At 50.3% G+C, this 20,436-nt stretch overlaps 1 protein-coding gene across 1 annotated transcript in view; it reads left to right on the forward strand.

Moving 5' to 3' along the window:
* Positions 1–9,611: 9,611 nt before the first annotated feature.
* The window catches only part of FRMD5 (FERM domain containing 5), a 123,357-nt gene continuing 112,532 nt past the window's right edge, over positions 9,612–20,436 (forward strand). Inside the window, exon 1 of the mRNA XM_063313934.1 lies at positions 9,612–9,847. Within this exon, the coding sequence (XP_063170004.1) occupies positions 9,746–9,847 (102 nt within the window). The 5' untranslated portion in view covers positions 9,612–9,745. The remainder of the gene's footprint in view (positions 9,848–20,436) is intronic.

Below are 20,436 nucleotides of genomic sequence, written 5' to 3' on the forward strand. Positions count from 1 at the left end.
TACAGTAGGGTGAAATAGAGATAAAAGAGTAAGATTAAAAAAGTGTAAGATAATGCAGAGGCTTATAAGATAAATAATAAAATACAAAACAATATGTGTTTAGGTGAATTCATCACCTTTACATGCCATCCCATATATTCTATAAAATGTGTTCTCAATTGGACAGCCCTAACTATAAACTTAACAGTTCTATTGACTACATGTGTTTGTGCCCTGAAGGAAGTAACATAGTAATTTGTTACAGTCCCAATATGTGGTTCTGCCAAGTAATGTGTCAGATCCTGTCATGAGTAATGATGGCGAGCAGGAAGGGGCTCCCATCCAGGGTGGAAGACGCATGCGAAGTACTGAGGAATTAAGCAGCCATTCAAAGAGACGCAGATCAGGCCTGCCTTAGCTTTTGGGGTTTATATGTCTGGGTTTTTCCCACGCTTCTTCAGTTTGTTAGGATTCTGTTATTGTAGCAGTAGTAAACACTAGAGAACTATTCCTCGTCTCAGTGTGATTCTCACTGTTAGGACAGATCCCCCGATCAAAGGTTTAACAGAAACCCTTATCAGAGCATCTCCCATCATTTCATTCTCTCATGTTGCCAGATGGGAGGGGGGTACGAAGTTGAAGTGTAAAGTGGTTTATTATGGCTATGGAGCACATCAAGGACGCGGGGTGAGATAGAGGAGGAATACCATCTGGATGAGAGGGGGAGTGACATGCTTCATGGAAAAGGGGACTGACTAAGGGGATGTAGTTTTAAATTAGGTTTGAGCAGGAAATCTTTATTCGCCGCTTGCCTTCTGTACCATTCATTATGCTTCATTAAAATAGTTCAAAGAGATCCAGCTTCTTGACTATGTATGTGTGAATGCTCGAATGATCAGGTGCTGACATAATGTCTGAAGGTACTGAGCCCTTGCTGGGGCATATAATTGGCAATTAAATAGGACATGCGCAATGTCTTCTATTTCAGATGCTCCATAAACACATGTCCTCTCAAAATAAGGCACTTGATGGAATTGTCCGTATTTGATCATCGAGTCTAGCTGCTCCAATTTTACTCTGGTAAGAGCTATCCTATGGTATTGAGTCAGACCCATTGTCAGGTGTTTTTCTATTTGAAAAGACATTTTATTCTTAGCCAGCCATTTCAATGACCTAATGTTTGCAAGTGACTCAATATCAGTTTGGGTGTTAACATCTAAAGCTCTTTGTTTAAATATTGCCTTGGCCTGATGTCTGGCTGAGAGTAAATATTGTGTTGAAAAGCTGAGGTGTGCGATAGTTTGGAGAAGTTGATTGATCCATGTGGTGGGTTGAAGTATGCCCATCTGTTCTTCAAGGCACATTTTGAAGCCAATTCAGTGGCCTGCTAGAACCACTGAAATAGAGCAGAGCTTATAACACAGATGAGAAGCTGGCACAGAAAAAGAAAATGATCTTAGATAGCTTCAGTGAGCATGCCAGAGAAATACAGGTTATGGATCTTACACACTCAGCCCTGCCAAGCATGAAGAATCACACACTTAGTCATATTAGGTTAAGAAGTAAAAGAATTTCTTACTGACTTTATGGTTGTTTGTGTTACATCCATCTTGGTGGAAAAGATGAAGTTCCTTTGTTCTTCTTTTCTTTCTAAATACTTAGTTTTGCCCTAAACACTCAGCCCTACAGCTGCCAAGAGCTGCGTGGAAGAAAGGGGAATTCCAGGCCCACCACATGGAGCCCAGAATGGAGGAGAGCAGCGCACATCCATGTGCTTGCTTCTGGTGGAGAAGAAGGAAGAGAGAAAGAGGAAGTGGGAGTGGCAACAAACAGCTTCCTCAGAGTTGCATTGTGGGACAACTCAATTTACATGTTAATGAGGCATGCTGGATTTGCCAGGGCTTCCAAGACATTTTTGGTAGTCTGTCAGGTTCCACTGGGAGACTCCTGCACCAGTAGTTGAAGACTTTGATTGCTGCTAGACTATGAATGGAATGGGTGCCTGCTTCAGCTCTTACTGCTGCTGCAGGTGTATTCCTGTCGGTCCCCAGAATGGCTCTTAAAAAGCGTGCTTGATTTTGTTCAAGTAAGGAGGCCTTTGATAGGCCCCACAATTTGGCACCATATGTTAGCATGGCTACAACTTTTGCCTTGTGGACCTTTAAGATGGAGAGCAGAGAACTTGGGTGGTTGTAACTAAGTAATTTGATTAACATTTTAGAACTTGCTGTGACCTTTGTAGAACTTTGTTTGAAGTGATTGACCCAAGGCCCTGTGTCTGTAAAAACCACCCCCAAATGTGAGAAAAAATCCATTTGTTTTATAGGTTCCCCGTATTTTATGGTATGGACCTTTGTATTATTGAGTGTTAAAGGTTGGCACCTCCAGCACATGCATCCAAGCAAACCAAGGTTACGTCGAAATGATGGCATTGCTGCATGATGCAAATCGGCCCCTCGAGGTACTTATGTGCTGATGTCTTCATAAGCCGCAGCGTTTGAGTGCTGACGCACATTTCGTCACTGGCCTGCAGTCACTCATGGTCTGCAGCTCAGTACTGACAAGTTATGACTATTTTGTTTTTCATCCGTTCAATCGTGTCTGATTCTCAGCGACTGCCTGGACTAGTCCCTGCAGTTTTCCTGGCAAGGTCTTTCAGAAGTGGCTTCCCCTTTCCTCCTCCTTCCCAGGCCTGAGCAAGAGGGCTTCATGACCAAGGTGGGGCTCAAACTCATGGCCTCCCGGTTTCTAGCCTGGTGCCTCCACCACAACACCACACTGGCTCTTTATTAACTTTATCAAGTTACTAACTAACTGTTTAAAAAGATGGTAACTGAAATTGCCTTTTTTTTTGCAAAAGACGCACTGCTACGTTTCCTAACGATAAACAGCTTTTATGGAAAGCCCATGTGGGGAAACTCACAGCATTCTAAGTGACAAAGAGCTGGAGATTTTGATTCTCTCACCACAAACTCTCTGCAACAGATGGGCAATTGTCGCCAGTGTTTCTGCAATAAGAGGGATGCCACCTGAAGGGGAAACAATTCCATGTCATGGGCTAGAGGGCAAGTCAAAGCAGTGTCTCCACAGAGAGACAGCCGGGCACTGCTGCCAAGAGAACCGAAAGGGAGGCCCACACCCTCCCACCTCTCCAGCTGTACGGAAGGCAACTTTGCCTTCACGTGACATTCCCCAACTTGCACAGACTCCCCTTTTCTCTGGACATGGATGTTTGTTTTCACTTACATTATTTGCTGGTATTTAATTCCTTAGCATTAAAAAAGAGATACGTGATAGATAGAATCACTGGAATTATTTTAGATCGTGTTCTTGTGAAATTTATAGCCTTATTTGATAATTTAAAAAAATTAGTATCTTTTAAGAAGTTTCTCAATATATCTTGAAGTATAGTAAAAATTTATTAAGCAAAAATTGTAAAGGGCTTTTTTTCATAGTTAATTGATTACATCACTGTCTTTGGTAGAGGTTATTGCCCAAGGATTTATGTTAAGTTTATGGATTTAGTTTGTTTGTTTGTTTGTTTGTTTATTATTTATGGGTTTAGTTTTTATGGATTTAAGTTTAAGGTTAAGTTATGCTTATTAAAAGAAGCAAGAGTTAAATGAAATTCCTAGAAGAGAAAGTTAAAGAATGAGTCACCTTCTTGGTAGGCCATCTGTCTTTTGAGGGATACCGATCTTGGTCCTACTAAATATGAATTCAGCAAGCTTTACACTTCCAAACTTTGCATCCAGCAATGGCACCGGGAAAGGGGCAAAAGGTCTTGTTAAGCAACTGTCCTCTTACCCTAAACAAATTAAGCCCTGTAATATGGACCTTCTCTTTGGGATTCACATGGGAAAGGTGGGATTCACATATTTTACATTTTGTTCTAAAGTGTATATTGCTAATGCTTCATCAACAGATAATGATATAGATTATCACACTTAAAAGTGCCAGGCTCCTCTCTTTAATTTACTTCTATCACTTCAATTAATTGCCACTCCCATTAAATCTGGGAAACTGGAGAAGGGTCCTGATGGCTAGTTTTCCAGTAGATTAATTTGAAAATTATATTAGGTTCTTCTGTTTTATGTGATGTTTTTGGTAAACCCCTACGCTTCCATTGTAATGAGAGAGATATCATAGTTCTTCCTCACTGGGTCAAAGACCCCCTCCCATGTTTTCTAAATACAGCACTCTTCCCCTGATAACTGAGGATGCTATGAATTTCACTCTGCTTTGGCCGACTGGCTGTTCCAATGGTTATGCATCCACCCCAGGCTGAGACAGATGGCCTAGAATTCTTCTCAGTATTTGGAATAAAATAAATGTGATGAAATGCATCCTAATGGCTAGTCTAAATTTATTTGTAACTAAATCTGTAGTTACATCCCATTGGTTCTGCTCATACTATCCAGGACAATGGAGAGCAAGTCCACTCTTTCCTTTAAATATCTAGACAACCCTTTAGATTTTAATTTTTTATTATTATTTATTATTAGATATGGAGACTGCCCGACTCACAAGCAACTCTGGGTGGCTTACAACACAGACAAAACAGGTCAAATAATAAAAAAAATATGCATCTAGGAGAGTAAAACAACCAAGCATACTCCAAACCCACAAAAAACTAACCAAGGGTCAGCGCCCATCCTAACCCCCAGCCCGGGAGCAGAGGGTGAGAGCCATGTGGCTCTCCAGGGAATGCTGTTCCAGAGGGCAGGTGCTGCAACAGAGAAGGTGTGCTGCTGAGGTCCCAACAGATGACGTGGTTCAATTGATGGCAGTGGAGCATACCTGCTCTGCTCAATCTCACTGGTCAAGCAGAAACTACTGGAGAAAAACAGGCCCTCAGGTAGCCTGGCCCCATGCCATGCAGGACTTCAGAGCTGACAACCAGCACCTTGAATTTCACTGGGAAGCCAACTGGCAGCCAGCAGACTCACAAAGCAAGGATGACACATGTGTATATGGTGACTTGCCCACTGCTGCTCACGCCACCACATTCTCGACCAGCTGTAGCTTCCAAGTGGTTTTCAAGGGCAGCCCAATGTAAAGCACATTGCAGTAATCTAGCTGAAAGGTTCCTAGGGCTTGACCAACTGAAGGGCTTCCTGCTCTAGGAAAGGGTGCAACTGGCACGTCAGATGGACTTGTGCAAAGGCCCTCCTGGCCACAGCTGCCGCATGCTCCTTGAGCAGGAGCTGTGGGTCCAGGAAGACCTCCAGATTGCACACCAGTCTTGTGTGGGGAAGGGCAACCTCATTCAAGACCAAAGACAAAATATCTTCAGAACCAGGGACCCCAAATAACCACAGCCATTTGGTCTTGTCAGGATTGAGCCTGAGTCTGTCCCTCCCTATTTAGACTCCCTATTTAGACAGACACTGGGCCAGGACACTGACAGCATCCCCTGAACGGTTTGGGGTCCAGATATACAATTGGGTATCATCAGCATACAGATGATATTGGATGCCAAACCAATGAATGACCTCACCAAGCAGTTTCATGTAGATGTTGAACAGGAGGGGCAAGAGTGTCAAGCTCTATGGTGCCCCACAAGTGAGGAACCACCCTCTGATCCCTGTTAACACTGACTGGAACTGGTCACAAAGAAAAGAGGAGAACCACCCCAAAACAGTGCCTCCCAGCCCCCAAAGCTGGCGAAGTAGGATACCATGGTCAATGGTATCAGAAGCCACTGAGAGGTCAAGGAGTATTAGGATAGATGCATCACTTCCATCCTGGCTCTGCCATGGATTATCCCTCAGGCACCTCATCTGGAGCTGTCCAGTTGGAGTCCAAGTCTGAGTGAATAAGCAGATAATGTTCTTCACAGCAGCTCTGCAGATAGTCTTGTAATCCATCCTTCCCCAACAGGGACCAGGTCCCCTGAATAGGACTTCTGGATGCCTATTGGTAGACAGAGTAACTGCAGAGAAATAATGTTTCACTGCCCTTATTGCCTCTATGTAAGCCCTAGTACTGGTTCTTACCTTTGTTTGGTTAGATGGTACGCAGAGAGAAGCCTGAGGTCACAGGTTGGGATCGCTCTCAAGCAGCTTCCTGGCATCCCTGTGGGTGACCTGCCCTCAGATTTTCGGCATATCTGCCCCTGCCGATCACAGTCTTGATGTTCTGACCTGCTCTCTTCCAATCCCCCAGTTCCCTCTTACCCCCATCTCCCAGGCCGAGTCACTCACACCCACACTCGTTCGCTCATAGAACCTACTCCATACTCCATGGAACCCAAAGTCCCCCTAGCCCATCCTGGGACCCAACAGTCTGCCAGCTGCTTCTGCCTGAGCACCAGCAGTAACAGGCGTCTGGGCCTATGGAAGCCCCACTGTGCTGCTCAAGCTTGCCTTCCCTGTACTGGTGAGCAGAGGATTTAAAGTCCCAAATCACTGGGTAGAAGGAAAAGGTCCTGGCCCAGGAACTCAAAGCCACACAAGGGAACCCAGGAACTCAAAGCCACACAAGGGCCAACCAACAGGCCACTCTCCCAGGTGGAAAGCACCTGTAAGACCATCAATCCACTGCCAAACCCAAATGTCTGGAGAGGAGGCAAGGACACCTGGAGACAGCTGTCGGTCTCCCTGCAGTCTTCTTTACCTAGTTCCTCAAAGGATTCGATTCTTAGCTCCCTCCCCACTTTAGCAGCCTCCTCTGGACTCCAGTCTGTCACTGTCCTTTCTGAACTCTGGTGTCCAGAGGGGCACACATTCGTCCAAGTGGGGTCTGACTGGGGCAGAGTTGGGACAAGCAGTTGCTTCCTGTGCTCTGGACTCCATGGTCCTGTTAATGCATCCCAGGAAAGCATTTACCTTTGTAGCATCTTCATCACCCTGCTGGCTCATATTCAACTTTTGGTTACAACAGATCCTTCCCACGTTAACCACTACCAACCAACCCAGGTCTTACTCATCCTGCACATGTGCCTTTCATTTTTTTCCCTCCAGATGCAGGGCTTTAAATTTCTCCTTGTTTAATTTCATCAATTTGGGGTCACTATTCCAGTCTGCCCAGACCTTTTCATACCTCCTCTATCTGTTCTAAAGCATTAGCCACTCCTCCTGGTTTTGACTCTTCTGAAAATTTGATCGCCTTCCCTCAAGCCCTTCATCAAAGTTATTAATAAAAAATTTGAATACAGGGCCCAGGTGGCACTCCATTTGTGACAGTTATGCACCATCAAGTCAGTGTCAACTCCCAGTGACTACACAGCTATACCTTCTCCAGGATGATCTGCCCCCAACTGGCCCTTCATATTTACTCTCCAGTCTAATTTGGAGCCATTTATGGGTGCTCTCTAGCTGATTATGAATCCATCTAACACTCCTACCATCCAACCCACATTTCACCAGTTTATGGAGGAGCGTATTGCTAGACATTTCCCTTGAAGGCATTGCTGAGGTCAAGGCATACTATGTCCCTGGCATTCCTCCCATCTATTATGCTAGCAACTCTGCCAAAAAAAGGGATATAATGTCAGTCTGGCATGACTTGTTTGTGACAGGCCTGTGCCACTGCTTGCCAATTGCTGCATTCCTATCCAAGAGCTCACAAGTGTGTTTCTTGATCTCATTGGGGACCTTGCCCACTATCAATGTGAAGTTCACCATTCTGTAGTTTCCTTTTTTAGAAACTTTATTAAATTTCAAAATACAAGTAAAACATATAAAGATAGAAAGAGATTGAAGAAGAAACAAAAAAGAACAAACTTTAAAATGCAGAAATAAAGAGTGACTTCTGACCATCTTTAGTACAGATAAAAACATAAAATTACATTAACCTCTTACTCTATTTTTAACTAAGGTGCACATTATTTCTATATTCTTATCAGTCCTAATTATCAAATGCCAAATCAAAACTTCATTTTTTTCAGTTTCAAGCAACAAGTCCAAAAGTGGTTTCCAGATAGAAATAAAGTTAGACAAATTATTTTCTTTAATCAATGTAGTCAGTTTTGCCATCTCCGCCAATTCCATTAATTTCACCTTCCATTCTTCCACAGTAGGAATTTGTAAGTCCTTCCACCTTCGGGCATACAAAAGCCTCACAGTTCTGTAATTTCCCAGGCCCTCTTTCCTCCCTTTTTTGAAGACAGGGTGACACTTGCTGTCTTCCAGTCGTCTTGGACCTTGCCGGTGTTCCAGGGCTTCACACAGGCTGGCAAGACTGGTTCTGCTGGTTCCTTTGTACCATGGCCCGCAGTTCCTCTGGCTCTGGAGGTCTGGATTCATTTGAATTAGCCAGAGGTTCTTCTGCCTTCTGCTTGTCTGTCTGGAGCTGCAGGCCACGCACTCCCGCGGGCCTTCTCTGGGCCCTCGCCCTCCCCTCCCTGCTCCCTGCCACTGCCAGAGGCCGCACCTGTCCTGCCCAGGAACTTCTCACCTTCCCGAGCGTGCTGCGTGCTGCGGTGGAGAAACTCCCCAAGTCCTTTTACTTCTCTCCCAGTAAGGAGACATGGTTGCACTTCCGAATATAGCATAGAGTCTGGGTCCTCTTGAGGAAGGGGGCACACATTGCAGGTGCACTGACGATGGCCCTGAAGTGGTCCCTGTTGCCCAGTCTCCCTGACACAACTGCCCCATGAACAGCACCAGAAGCCAGACAGGCATTTGTCTGAGATGTTTTTGCACATCCTGTACTAAGCAGGAGGTTGGACTAGATGCCCACTTGGGTCCTTCGATTTCTATGATTCTAGGACAATTTTGCTGTTTGTTTAGCTGTTTTAATACCTTCTCTACCTGATACTTTTATATACTGCTTACTGGATCTGTTAAAAGAGCCAAGCAGCAATCAACTTGGACCAGTTCATCAGGAAGAAGAACCAGTTCATAACTGGCTCAAGTTGTAAGCCCAGCTGTAAAAATGTTGCCGGCAGGTGAGGTCGGGGAGAGACGATCCTGTATTTCATTCGCGTATCCCTGATTTCCAGACCGAGACTCGGCCGTCGGAAGCCGATGTGCTGGGAGTCCGGCCAGATTGCCCCCCCCCCCCCGAAGGTGTCCTGCAGCAGCCCGTTCTAAAGGAAAGCAGCAGCATTTCCCAGGGCTCATCCGGAAGCTCCCGCCAGGTTGTCACCGGCAAATCTGAACTCGGCGGCCGGACCGGTTTGGGAGGAGGGGGCCCACCTGCCCGCTGCAGCTGCTGCGGGGCGCAGACGGCCCGCACCCCCAGCGCCGCGCCCCTTCGCGCCCTTTGTCCCGCCGCGGGCGCCTCTCTGGGAGGTCACCGCGGGCAAGACCGGCGAGCCAGCTGCTCGCCGGCTCCGCCATTTCCGCGGGGGGCGGGGGCGGGGGCCGCCGCGTTCTCGCCCTGCAAGGGCCGCGGTGGGGGGGTCACTGTCACCTGCAGTTGGAGCTGCGGCAGCTCCCGAGCCCCGCCGGAGCGGGCGAAGAGCCCCCCCCCCCGAGCGGCGCGGACCGGCGCGGCACATTGGTTTGCGCGCGAGCTCGTCAGAGGCGGCGCCGGGCCCGGATTGGCCACGGCGGCCACGAACCGGCGGGCCTGGCTCGGCGCGGCACAGTCCTCGCCCCTCCCGCGGCCGAAAGCGGCGGCGCTCGCTGGCTGACTGGCTGGCTGGCTCCCTCCGAGCCGGGCTTTGTGCGAGTCTAGCCGCGCCGCGCCGCGCCGAGCCGAGCCGAGGAGGCGGCGGCACCAACCGCCTGCCAGGGAGCCGCCTGCCCCGGCCATGTGAAGGGGCCGCCCGGGGAACCCCGCATCCCCCGCCGCGCGCGTCCGGCGCCCGGCCAAGATGCTCAGCCGGCTGATGAGCGGCAGCAGCAGGAGCCTGGACCGCGACTACAGCTGCACCGTCCGCCTCCTCGACGACAACGAGTACTCCTGCACCCTCCAGGTGGGTGGCGGCGGCGGGCGGGCGGCCCGGGGCGCAGCGGGGAAAGCTGGGGGGGCCGGCGGGGGGGCGCGGGTCTCTCCGGGCCGCCCGCTGCCCGGGAAACGCCGCGGCGGGCGCGGGCCTGGGAAGCGGCGCCCTCGCGCGGGGAAGCTCGCCGGGCGGGGGGCGGCGGGCGGCGGGCGGAACGAGCCGGTGGCGAGGAAGGGCGTCCGGGGCTGCCGGGGGAGGCCTGCCTGCCTGCCCTGCCTGCAGTGCCCGGCGGCGTTGCGCGCTGAATCGCGGCGGGGAAGAAACTTCTTCCCAGGCGAGGCGAGGCGAGGCGCGGCGGGGGGCGGGCCGAGCCGAGCCGAGCCGCGCCGCGGGGGCCGCCACGGGGTGGGGCATCTCCGCGGACCGAGCCCTCCCAGGAGGGGCTTGCCCCTTTCCCGGCCGCCTCCCGCTCGGTGCGAAGCGGAGGTCACGTCGGGAGCTCGGCTGGCCCGGCCGTGGTGCTGCGAGCGGGTGGTCGCCGCGGGCGGGGCGGGAGCTCCCCCTCCTGCAGAGAGGCCGCGGCGGCTTGCTTCGGGGCTGCCCAGCGAGGTGTGTCCTGCCCAGCCCCGGGGCTCGGAGGCGGCTTCTCCTGAGGCTGGCCGGAGCCGGCCCGGTCCTCGGAGCGCGAAACCGCTGCTGCTCTTGCCCGGGCGGGCGCCTCGGGTCGGTGCTGGAGCGGCAGCAGGCGGCGGCGGCCGCAGCAGCAGAAGCGGCGTTGGGTAGCCGCGGAGCCCGGTGGGCTGCGGGGCCACGGCCAGACGCCTTCTGGGTCGCCGCTGGTCCTCCAGCCCCGCCGCTCGCTGTGCCCGGCAGCCAGACCGGGGCCTGCCTGTCCGGCCCGGAGGAGCGGCGCTTTCCGAGCAGGTCGGCGTTTCCCCGGTTGGCCGCGGGCCCTTCCCCTCAGTCTCACCGGCTGGGCCGCTTCCCTGGGACCTTTGCCGGCCCTCCCAGCGGCAGGCGATAAGGGGCGACCCGTGGCCCGTGGCCCAGAGTGGGACGCTTTGAATGTGGAGGGTGGGGAACTGCTTGAGGTACTTTCATGCAAAAGAAAGCTCCCCTCCTAAGGTGCCCCGTTTCTTGGGCCGTGAGCAGGTCGTTTCGCCTGGGCGGTAAACGCTCCGGTGGAGGGAGGCCCCTGCCGCCGGGCCCAGTCGCGGCTGCAGCTTAATGGGTTCGGCCGAGGAGTCCCTGCAGAGGGCATCTCCCTCCGTCCACTCAGGTGCTGCTGCGCGAAGAGGTCAGAGTCCCCTGGTGGGGGCGGGGTGTTCCCAATATCGAACTGGTTTTCTGCTTTCACCTGCCACCTAAACCCTGGTTCTCTGCGTAGTGTGATGAATGACCCTGATCGTTGTGGCTTAATCATGAAATTATGGCTGGTGAGACGCGTGGAAATCTTCCGTCCCGTTTGGTTCCGGTCCCTCGTGCGGCGTCAGGCTTCGCGGCAGCCGAGGCAGGAAATCGCAGCCCCGCAGACTCCTTGCCCCTCCTGCAGCGCCGGCTCCCTCGCCAAACGCTCGCCGACAGGACACGGGCCGGCCGGGTCAGCCCGGGTGGCCAGCTGCGCCCGGAGGAGCTGCCTGCTGCAGTGTGCGGGAGCCCACGCCCCACCGGAGATCTCTGGCGCAGGATTCGACTCCGGCCCCTTGTCCTGTCCTGGGACGGCCACGAGGGCAGCTGCTCTGTGCTGACAGGACGGCTCTCCCTCCCGAGGCTGGGAACCGCCAGCAGAACTTTGGGAGGTGGCAGCTCCGCCGTCCGTGCGTCCCGTGGCATTTATAGGATAATGAGAAAGGGGTAATTAATTGAGGAGCTGGCCCTGCGAAGGCTTTGACCTTTTCTGGGGTCTCAGCAGACCTCGACAGAAGCAAAGCGGGGGGTGGGGGTGGGGGTGGGGGAGGAGACCTCTCTTGTTTCCAGGCTCTTCCATAGCAAAACATTTCTGACTTGTGAGAAAAGAACACCAAGGAATGGGAATTCTCCCCGAGGGAGAGCAGTTGCTTGCAAAGAGACAGCATTCTGGAGGTCATTTTGGGGAGAAAGACGCAACCCGCAACTCTCTCCTAACTCCAGGCTCGGCTTTTGTTGAGTATGCTGGTTTTAAGGCAGACGGCATATTGCCATTTAAAAACAAATGTGCGAATGTGTGCATTTTCTAGAATGTGTTTTTTCATTATCTTGGTAATGTGAGGAACTGGATTCTAGTCGGAAGATGTGACTTTAACCCACGCATCTGTTCAGTGTTTAGCGGGAATAACTCTAAAATAACTAAAATAAACTCCGATGATCCAAAAGAATCTGGAAGAGTCTGGTAGCACCTTTTCCAGCTGACAGCCCATCAAAGCCGATGCCTTTGAGTCCAATGTCTCAGTTGGGAAAAACGTTGCCAGACTCTTCCTGATGTTTTGCTGCCCTAGACTGACTGACTAATGCGACTGTCGCCCTCCAACAAGGTCGGAGGATCCAGGGAGCTTGTAAATTAAACTCTGCTGCCTCTCCTGCTCAGCCCATCCCGCACGCAGGTCGAGTCCTGCATTGGAGCAGATCCCCCCGTCCACTTAGCCAGAGGCGTAAGTCCGCTCTCTGCAAGGGGAAGAGAATGTGGCTGTACCGGTACCTTTCATTCTGGTCTGTGGAGGGGGCAACATTTGCCTGGCCATTCTGGGGGCCCTTGACTGGGAGTAATGGTTGAACCAGACACAATTATAAAGAGGGAGCCTGTTGGGCTGGGAAGGTGTCGCACGGAGATCAGCGCTGAGGCAGGCGTCCCGAGACGTCCGCCCAGCCCATGGACTTGCCGGGTCCTTCTCCATCTGCCCGCTCTCCTTCACCTCTGCCCAAAGTCCCGAAAAATAGCCCAGACAGAGTCTGCTGTGCCAGCCCCTCAGACACTGACTAGCAAGGGGCGTCCTGGGGGGTAGCTGCTGTCCTTTCTCCCCCTCCCCACTTGTGGCCGTGGGCGAGACGCTTGGCGCCCAGCACTCCCTGGCTAGCTTCCGCGCAAGTGTGTTGGTGCAGCGCTTCCGGGCAAAGGAGCAGCGCCGTGTTCAGGAAGGTGAGCGGGAGGGGGGTGGGCGGAAGGACGGAGAAGCGCGGGGCAGCGCCAGGTGTCCCGGGGGGCTTCCTTCCACCCTCTTCCCAGACTCTCCGTGTCTGCAGACATCCTCGCGCTGCCCTGACTTTTCGCAGGGCACGTGAGCCGCAAGATGGGAGAGTCGTCTGAGAGATCTTGGAAAGTGAGTCTGTTTGTAACTCGCGGCCACGAAGGCTCCGTGGCGATCGACTCGGTGGGTGAAGCCACCGAGGTCTTTGAGGCTTGTGAGCCTCCGGGGAATCTTAGGGGTGTTCTGGTCTGAAACTGATTGCGGGAATCTTCTGGTTCCAGTCAGGGCGGCTGGGAGTTCTTCCCCTTCTGCTCCATAAATATTGATGGAAGTTTCCTCTCTCTACAGTTTCATATCCCCCCAAAAACTAGGTTGACAAAAATGCTCCTTTTCCTCCCCTCCAGTAAGTGCTGCGTGAATGAACCCCCAATGCGTTCCCAGGCAGGTCTCCCTCCCAGCGTGGTTGTCGTCTCCCCCGAATTTCTTCCTGGTTCTGCCTGTTCTTCCCGCGAGAGGAAGGAACCCTCAGCAAGTTTTTGTCCTTCTTTCATACCTCTTTGGTGCAGTTTTGCCAGGCCAGGGAGAGCCAAGAGAATGCGGAGCAGTGCAGGCAGCTGGCTCCCCACCCCCGGGCCTCGCGTGGCCGCCTGCTGCTGCTCTGGCATGGGGCGGGAGCTGCCGGAGGCCGCCTAGGTCGCCTCGACCAACCTCTGGCAGCCTCCTGCACTCTCAGAGTCTCAGCGGCCCCCTTCCTGCACGCAGCTCCCCCTTGCGCCTCTTTCCCTGGGCTCTCCAGAAGGACCCCGGTAGGTGACCTACCTGCTCGGGCAGAGCGTCCCGGTCCCCGTGCAGACCGTTTGGTGCTCGGCAAGCAACAAACGGCTCCATTCACAGTTCTGCAAAATCGGCAGAGAGTCTTGAGTCACGAGAAAAGCCAGAGGTGGGCGATGGCGTCGGCCTGAGTGGAGGGGTGCTGTCTAGGATGCCCGTGTTCCTCTGCCTGTGGTTGGTGGGGGCGGCAGTGGTAAGCACCGAGTCCCTGAGTGAACTATTCCAGGAGTCCCCGCGGTGTCCGAAACGCAGGCAGAAGAGATGAAACGAAGGCAATGTCAGGAAAAGCAGTATTCAGAAATTGGGGCAAGTAGGACAGCTAATGCCTCATTGATGCTGAGCACTTCAGAGGTTCCAGCCAAGAATTGACAAAGATGTCATGACTCAAGGTCAACTTATTTGTTACAGTAATTTGGATCCCAGCTTCAACCATTTTCCCCAAACAGCTCAAAGTCATGTAGACAATTATAAGCAAAAACACAAGGTATAAATATGTCAGACTTTATTTAAAAAAGGAAAAGATATAGACATTTGTTTTTAACTTTAAGTAGTGACCTGCAAAGCATTCATTTGTGGATATAAAAATACTGAGCGACTGGGAGCATTCAGCAGAAAAAGTACACAGGAAAACAACATTCTGACAGACTTCTCACAGTCTGTTGCTTTCCCCAGCATCAGCATCCTCTCCAGGGTGCCCTGTCTTCTCATTATGTGGCCAAAGTACTTCAGTTTTGCCTTTAATATCATTCCCTCAAGCGAGCAGTCTGGCTTCATTTCCTGGAGTGGTTTGATCTTCTTGCAGTCCAAGGCACCCTCAGAATATTCCTCCAACACCACAGTTCCAAAGCGTCGATCTTCCTTCGTTCAGCCTTCCTTATGGTCCAGCTCTCGCAGCCATATGTTACTATGGGGAACACCATTGCTTTAACTATGCGGACCTTTGTTGTCAGTGTGACGTCTCTGCTCTTAACTATTTTATCGAGATTTGTCATTGCTCTTCTCCCAAGGATTAAGCGTCTTCTGATTTCCTGACTGCAGTCAGCATCTGCAGTAATCTTCGCACCTAGAAATACAAAGTCTTTCACTGCCTCTACATTTTCTCCCTCTATTTGCCAGTTATCCATCAAGCTGGTTGCCATAATCTTGGTTTTTTTGAGGTTTAGCTGCAACTCAGCTTTTGCACTTTCTTCTTTCACCTTCGTCATGAGGCTCCTCAGTTCCTCCTTGCTTTCAGCCATCAAAGTGGTGTCATCTGCATATCTGAGATTGTTAATGTTTCTTCCAGCAATCTTAACCCCAGCCTTGGATTCCTCAAGCCCAGCACGTTGCATGATGTGTTCTGCGTACAAGTTGAATAGGTAGGGTGAGAGTATACAGCCCTGCCGTACTCCTTCCCCAATCTTAAACCAGTCCGTTGTTCCGTGGTCTGTTCTTACTGTTGCTACTTGGTCATTATACAGATTCTTCAGGAGGCAGACAAGATGACTTGGTATCGCCATACCACTAAGAACTTGCCACAATTTGTTATGGTCCACACAGCCAAAGGCTTTAGAATAGTCAATAAAACAGAAATAGATGTTTTTCTGAAACTCCCTGGCTTTTTCCATTATCCAGCGGATATTGGCAATTTGGTCCCTAGTTCCTCTGCCTTTTCTAAACCCAGCTTGTACATCTGGCAATTCTCGCTCCATAAATTGCTGAAGTCTACCTTGCAGGATCTTGAGCATTACCTTACTGGCATGTGAAATGAGTGCCACTGTTCGATAGTTTGAACATTCTTTAGCGTTTCCCTTTTTTGGTATGGGTATAAGTTGATTTTTTCCAATCTGATGGCCATTCTTATGTTTTCCAAATTTGCTGGCATATAGCATGCATTACCTTGACGGCATCATCTTGCAAGATTTTGAACAGTTCAGCTGGGATGCCATCGTCTCCTGCTGCCTTGTTATTAGCAATGCTTCTTAAGGCCCATTCAACCTCACTCTTCAGGATGTCTGGCTCTAGCTCACTGACCACACCGTCAAAGCTATCCCCGATATTGTTATCCTTCCTATACAGGTCTTCTGTATATTCTTGCCACCTTTTCTTGATCTCTTCTTCTTCTGTTAGGTCCTTGCCATCTTTGTTTTTGATCATACCCATTTTTGCCTGGAATTTACCTCTGATGTTTCTAATTTTCTGGAAGAGGTCTCTTGTCCTTCCTATTCTATTGTCTTCTTCCACTTCCACTCATTGCAATATACATTGCATAATGTATATTCAGGCAAAATACCAGACCTTTAGTTTAGGCATCCCAGAAAAGACACTGAGCCTGCTGCACGAGAGGCGCCTCCAGACGCAGATTTCAGCTCCCATGATCCGTCACCCACAGGGCCTTTGTCTGAGCTGGAGAGGGTGAGGGGAGTTGATTGCCTGCCTCATCAGTGCTTTCAGAGGAGGAGCTATTATTATGCTGGTGGTGATCCTCCACTCTGTGGCTCTTTCTCCTTGGCCTTGGAGGAATAGCTGAATGTCTTTAAGCAGGAGAAGCAGGCTCCTGTGGCTTCCTGCCCCCTCGCCTTTAATTTTAATAGATTTTAAATTTCAAATTTGAAATGGGAGTCTTGGGTGAAAGTGCCAGCTGCTTCCATCATCCGAATTTCCAGAAACCCCTCTGGGCCCCCATTGCTGCTATGGGTGTTCTGTGAAAGCACAGGTGTCCTTTGGAGGGGTGTCCCCTGTCCAGCAAGAAACAGGAGTTCGGGTTGAGGGGTGGGTGCGGGTGGTGAGAGGACGTAGGGAACGGCCTTGCTTCTGGTGAGGGAGAGTCGTTTCACTGGCCAGGCCAGCTGGCTATTTTGCCATAGGCTGTCCTCCTCTCAGGACAGTGGCTTGTGAAGGCCCGGCGGGGTGCTCTTCCGTTCTCCACCATCACCTTCTCTTCTCCTGCCTTGGAGTGACCTTGGGCTGTGAGACCCGGCTCCGGTGTAAGGTGCTCTGGATCAAGCAAGAGAAAGGGGAGGTGCTCTTCATCAGCAACAAGCCAGGCTCAGGGGCTGGGACTGAATCTGGAAGGGCTTCTGAAATGTCATGCTGGAGCGTGGAATGCCTCTTAGTCTTCTGCTGCCCGGTGGTTCTAGGGAGTGGCACTGGTAAGCAAGACGGGCACGGGCAAAATTATAGCTAGTGCACCAGTTGCAACCATTCCTCTGACGTAGCTCCTGTTATCTCGGCTTTGGTTACCTCATGCTTGGTCTATAACAGGTGTTCAGAATAGAGCTATCCGTGGAGAGCTTCTGGAGAGCTTCTGGAAGCTTCCATTGCCACAAAGAGTGGCAGGTCTGCATACGTTCTGGGCTCAGCGCTTCCCCCTCTCATAAAACCAGCACTGATTGCCAGTTGCTGAGGGAGCCTAATTCAAAGCACTTGTCACTTTTAAAGCCTAAGATTGCTTAGGAACAGGTGATCTCAGGGTGTGCCAGAACATCAGGAGAGAGTGGGGCAGTGGGGTGGCGTGTATATGTTGTAGTGTTTTGATGGGATGTGTCTTGAATCCCAGAGGTTTCTGTTGGAGGCCATTAGCTGCATCACAGCCCATGGCTCTCTTTTAGCCTTATGTAGGCCTGTCCCCAAGGAAGCCCGGATCCAAGTTGCAGTATGAACTAGCCTAATTAAGAGACAGCTGTGTCCCATCTGCTTCCATCACAAGCAATTCTGCTTAGAATAGGAAATGAAATGATAACAGGAAGGCTTGTGGGGCATCCATTTCAGAAAAGCTGAAAGATTGCAGTGATGGAACGATCACGTGTCTAAAATGGCTGCCACTGCTCCCCAGACAAAACCCTTGAAAGGAGCTGCTCGGCCAAGCACACGGACCATTCAGTTGAGGCAGGCAACCTTGTTCACTTGTATTTTCCTGGCCTGGGCTGGGAAACCCTGCCTATTTTCTGCAACTGAGAGATAGTTTGCAAACCCACTTTTTTGCCCTAACAGGAATCTTTGCAAACTGAAGGATGGTGGGCTGCGTTTGGTTCCACCCGTGGCCACCTGCATGCCCATCCAGCTCAGCCCCTCAGGCCTGCTCAGGAGGTAGATTGATTTCTGATACAGGTATTTGCTCAAGTGAGGAGAAGAGCTCCCTTGAGGGGGGGGGGTGAGCAAGGCTCCAGGTGGTGGCTGAAGCACTGCATGGGCTTAAAGGCTCTAGTGGGAGGACTGGGCTCACATCCCCTCCTTCCTCCATCTCCCACTGCTCCCCACAATCTCCCACTTTGGGCAGTTGCACTCCGAGTTTGGCGGCCATTGCAAGGACCTCCCTTTTTGTGGTTTTATAGCAAAGAAGGCTGCCTGTGCCCACTGCCCCTAAACAACTTTTTCATTATTATTTTTAATGCATTTATTGACATGATTTGTGTGCTACCCCAATCAAAAATTCTGAGCTTCTCATGATAATTGATATAAAACATGCATAAGAAGATAAAAATCATAAAATCAATATAAAATGTTTTAAATAAGCCTCAAAAGGCAGTGTCCTATGCAACTACCTACCCCACAACCCCGGAGAAAGATGGCCTCCTCCTTTTCCCAAAGCGATGGCAGGGAGGGGCCTCCTGACTTCGGGGAGAAGCAGAACCAGGTCCGTTGGCAGGGAGGAGGAAGATCCACAGCCTAGAAAACCATAATGCAAAAGGTATCTTGGCCCACAGAAGGAAAAGGGGTGTGGGAGGCATCTGAGAAGGGACCCTCCCTAGTTTTCTGGAAAGTAAAAATAAAGGAGGGGAGAAATACTTTCAGACTTGCAAGATTCTGTTAATGTAACCTTACAATAAACGTAGTGTTAGTGTTCATGTTTTGTGCTTTTTGTCCAGACTACCTCAAAGGGCTGACAATAGTAGACAAAAATTCTGGAAAAAGATTATTAAGTAGATGCTTTGTGAGTGGTTAGGAAAAAAGGCATTGCTGGCAGGAGCCAGCATGGGTATACTGAGAGTTTTTTTTTTTAATCTGTTCAATCATGTCTGATTCTCGGTGACTGCCTGGACAAGTCTCTGCAGTTTTCTTGGCAGGTTTTTCAGAAGTGGCTTGCCATTGCCTCCTTCCTAGGGCTGAGAGAGAGTGACTGGCCCAAGGTCGCCCAGATGGCTTTGTGCCCAAGGCAGGACTAGAACTCAGGGTCTCCTGGCTTCTAGCCTGGTGCCTTCACCATGACACCAGACTGGCTCTATACTGAGAGTAAGTCATGCCAAACCACCCTGATCTCCATGTCTGATAGAGTGACCAGTTTAGTTGGCCTGGGAACATGGCAGTTATGGTGGAGCTGGACTTCAGCAAAAGATTTGATGAAGTCTCCCATGAGATTCTAGGAGAGAAGAGGACAAACAAGTTGGTTGGTCTGTGCTACCATTATTCATGTACTTATATGCTAAATTGGAGATTGCCACAATCTAATTCAACTCTAGGCAGTTAACTGCACAATATATAATCACATCACATGGCAATACAACTAAAATATTTATGATAAGAAAATGAGATTGACTTTTTGAAGGTAGTACATACAGGTAAAATATAAAGCAGCAACACCGTATGCATCCATTAGATGCATACAGAGCTGGTTGAACCATACCTAACAGTTGTGCCTCAGTGGCCTGATATCAAGTCAGAATGACACATTGAGTAGAATACCACAGGTCATACAGTTGTAATCAAAATTACTCAACCCCCATTGCAAATCAGGTTGATTGTCAAAATGTACAGACTTTCAGCTGTTTGCAGTGAACAAATCAAGCAAAAGCAATTGAAATAGCTCAACACAACGAATGTTTCAAGTGGTGTCCCCAAAGTCAACAGAAAATGCAACTTATTCTGACTTCTCCAGTCTCAAACTTATTCAACCCCCTGAATAGAATCCGTCACGACAGCACACATACAGGATGCAAAACAGGCGTTGTCTCAAGCACACCTGATGCAACTAATCAAGGGCTTCATTAGTTGCACCAGGTGTGCTTGAGCTGGAACACTTGAAATACCTGAACTGGCTAGGGGTTTGTTGAGTGTCACGTTTGACTGCATGTTAGAAATACAGTATGGCTAAGTCAAAAGAACGGTCCAGAAAGGTAAGAGAAGAGATCATCGCCCTTCACAAACAAGGAACAGGATACAAAATGATAGCGAAGGCACTGAATGTTCCTGGAGACACCGTTGGAAGCACAGTTCACAAGTTCAAAGTTAAAGGAGCAGTGGTGACACTACCTGGACGGGGCAGAAGAAGGAAGCTGTCAATGGCTGCAAGCAGATTTCTGAGAAGGCAGGTGGAGAGAAACCCTCGAGTGACTGCAAAAGACCTGCAGCAAGATTTGGTGGCAACAGGCACTGAGGTTTCAGTGAGCACAGTAAGGCGTACTAAACACAGAAGGTTCCCATGCCAGAACTCCAAGCTGTACACCACTACTGACCCAAAAGCACAAGAAAAGTCAGCTCCAATATGCTCAAAATCATATAAAGAACCCACAGACGTTTTGGGATTCTGTTCTGTGGAGCGATGAAACAAAACGGGAACTTTTCGGCCCGATGGATCAGTGGTATGTCTGGAGGAAGAAGAATGAAGCATGCGCTGAAAAGAACACTCTGCCTACAGTTAAGCATGGTGGT

This window comes from Candoia aspera, chromosome 13 (assembly GCF_035149785.1).
Source record: "Candoia aspera isolate rCanAsp1 chromosome 13, rCanAsp1.hap2, whole genome shotgun sequence".
NCBI lineage: Eukaryota > Metazoa > Chordata > Lepidosauria > Squamata > Boidae > Candoia > Candoia aspera.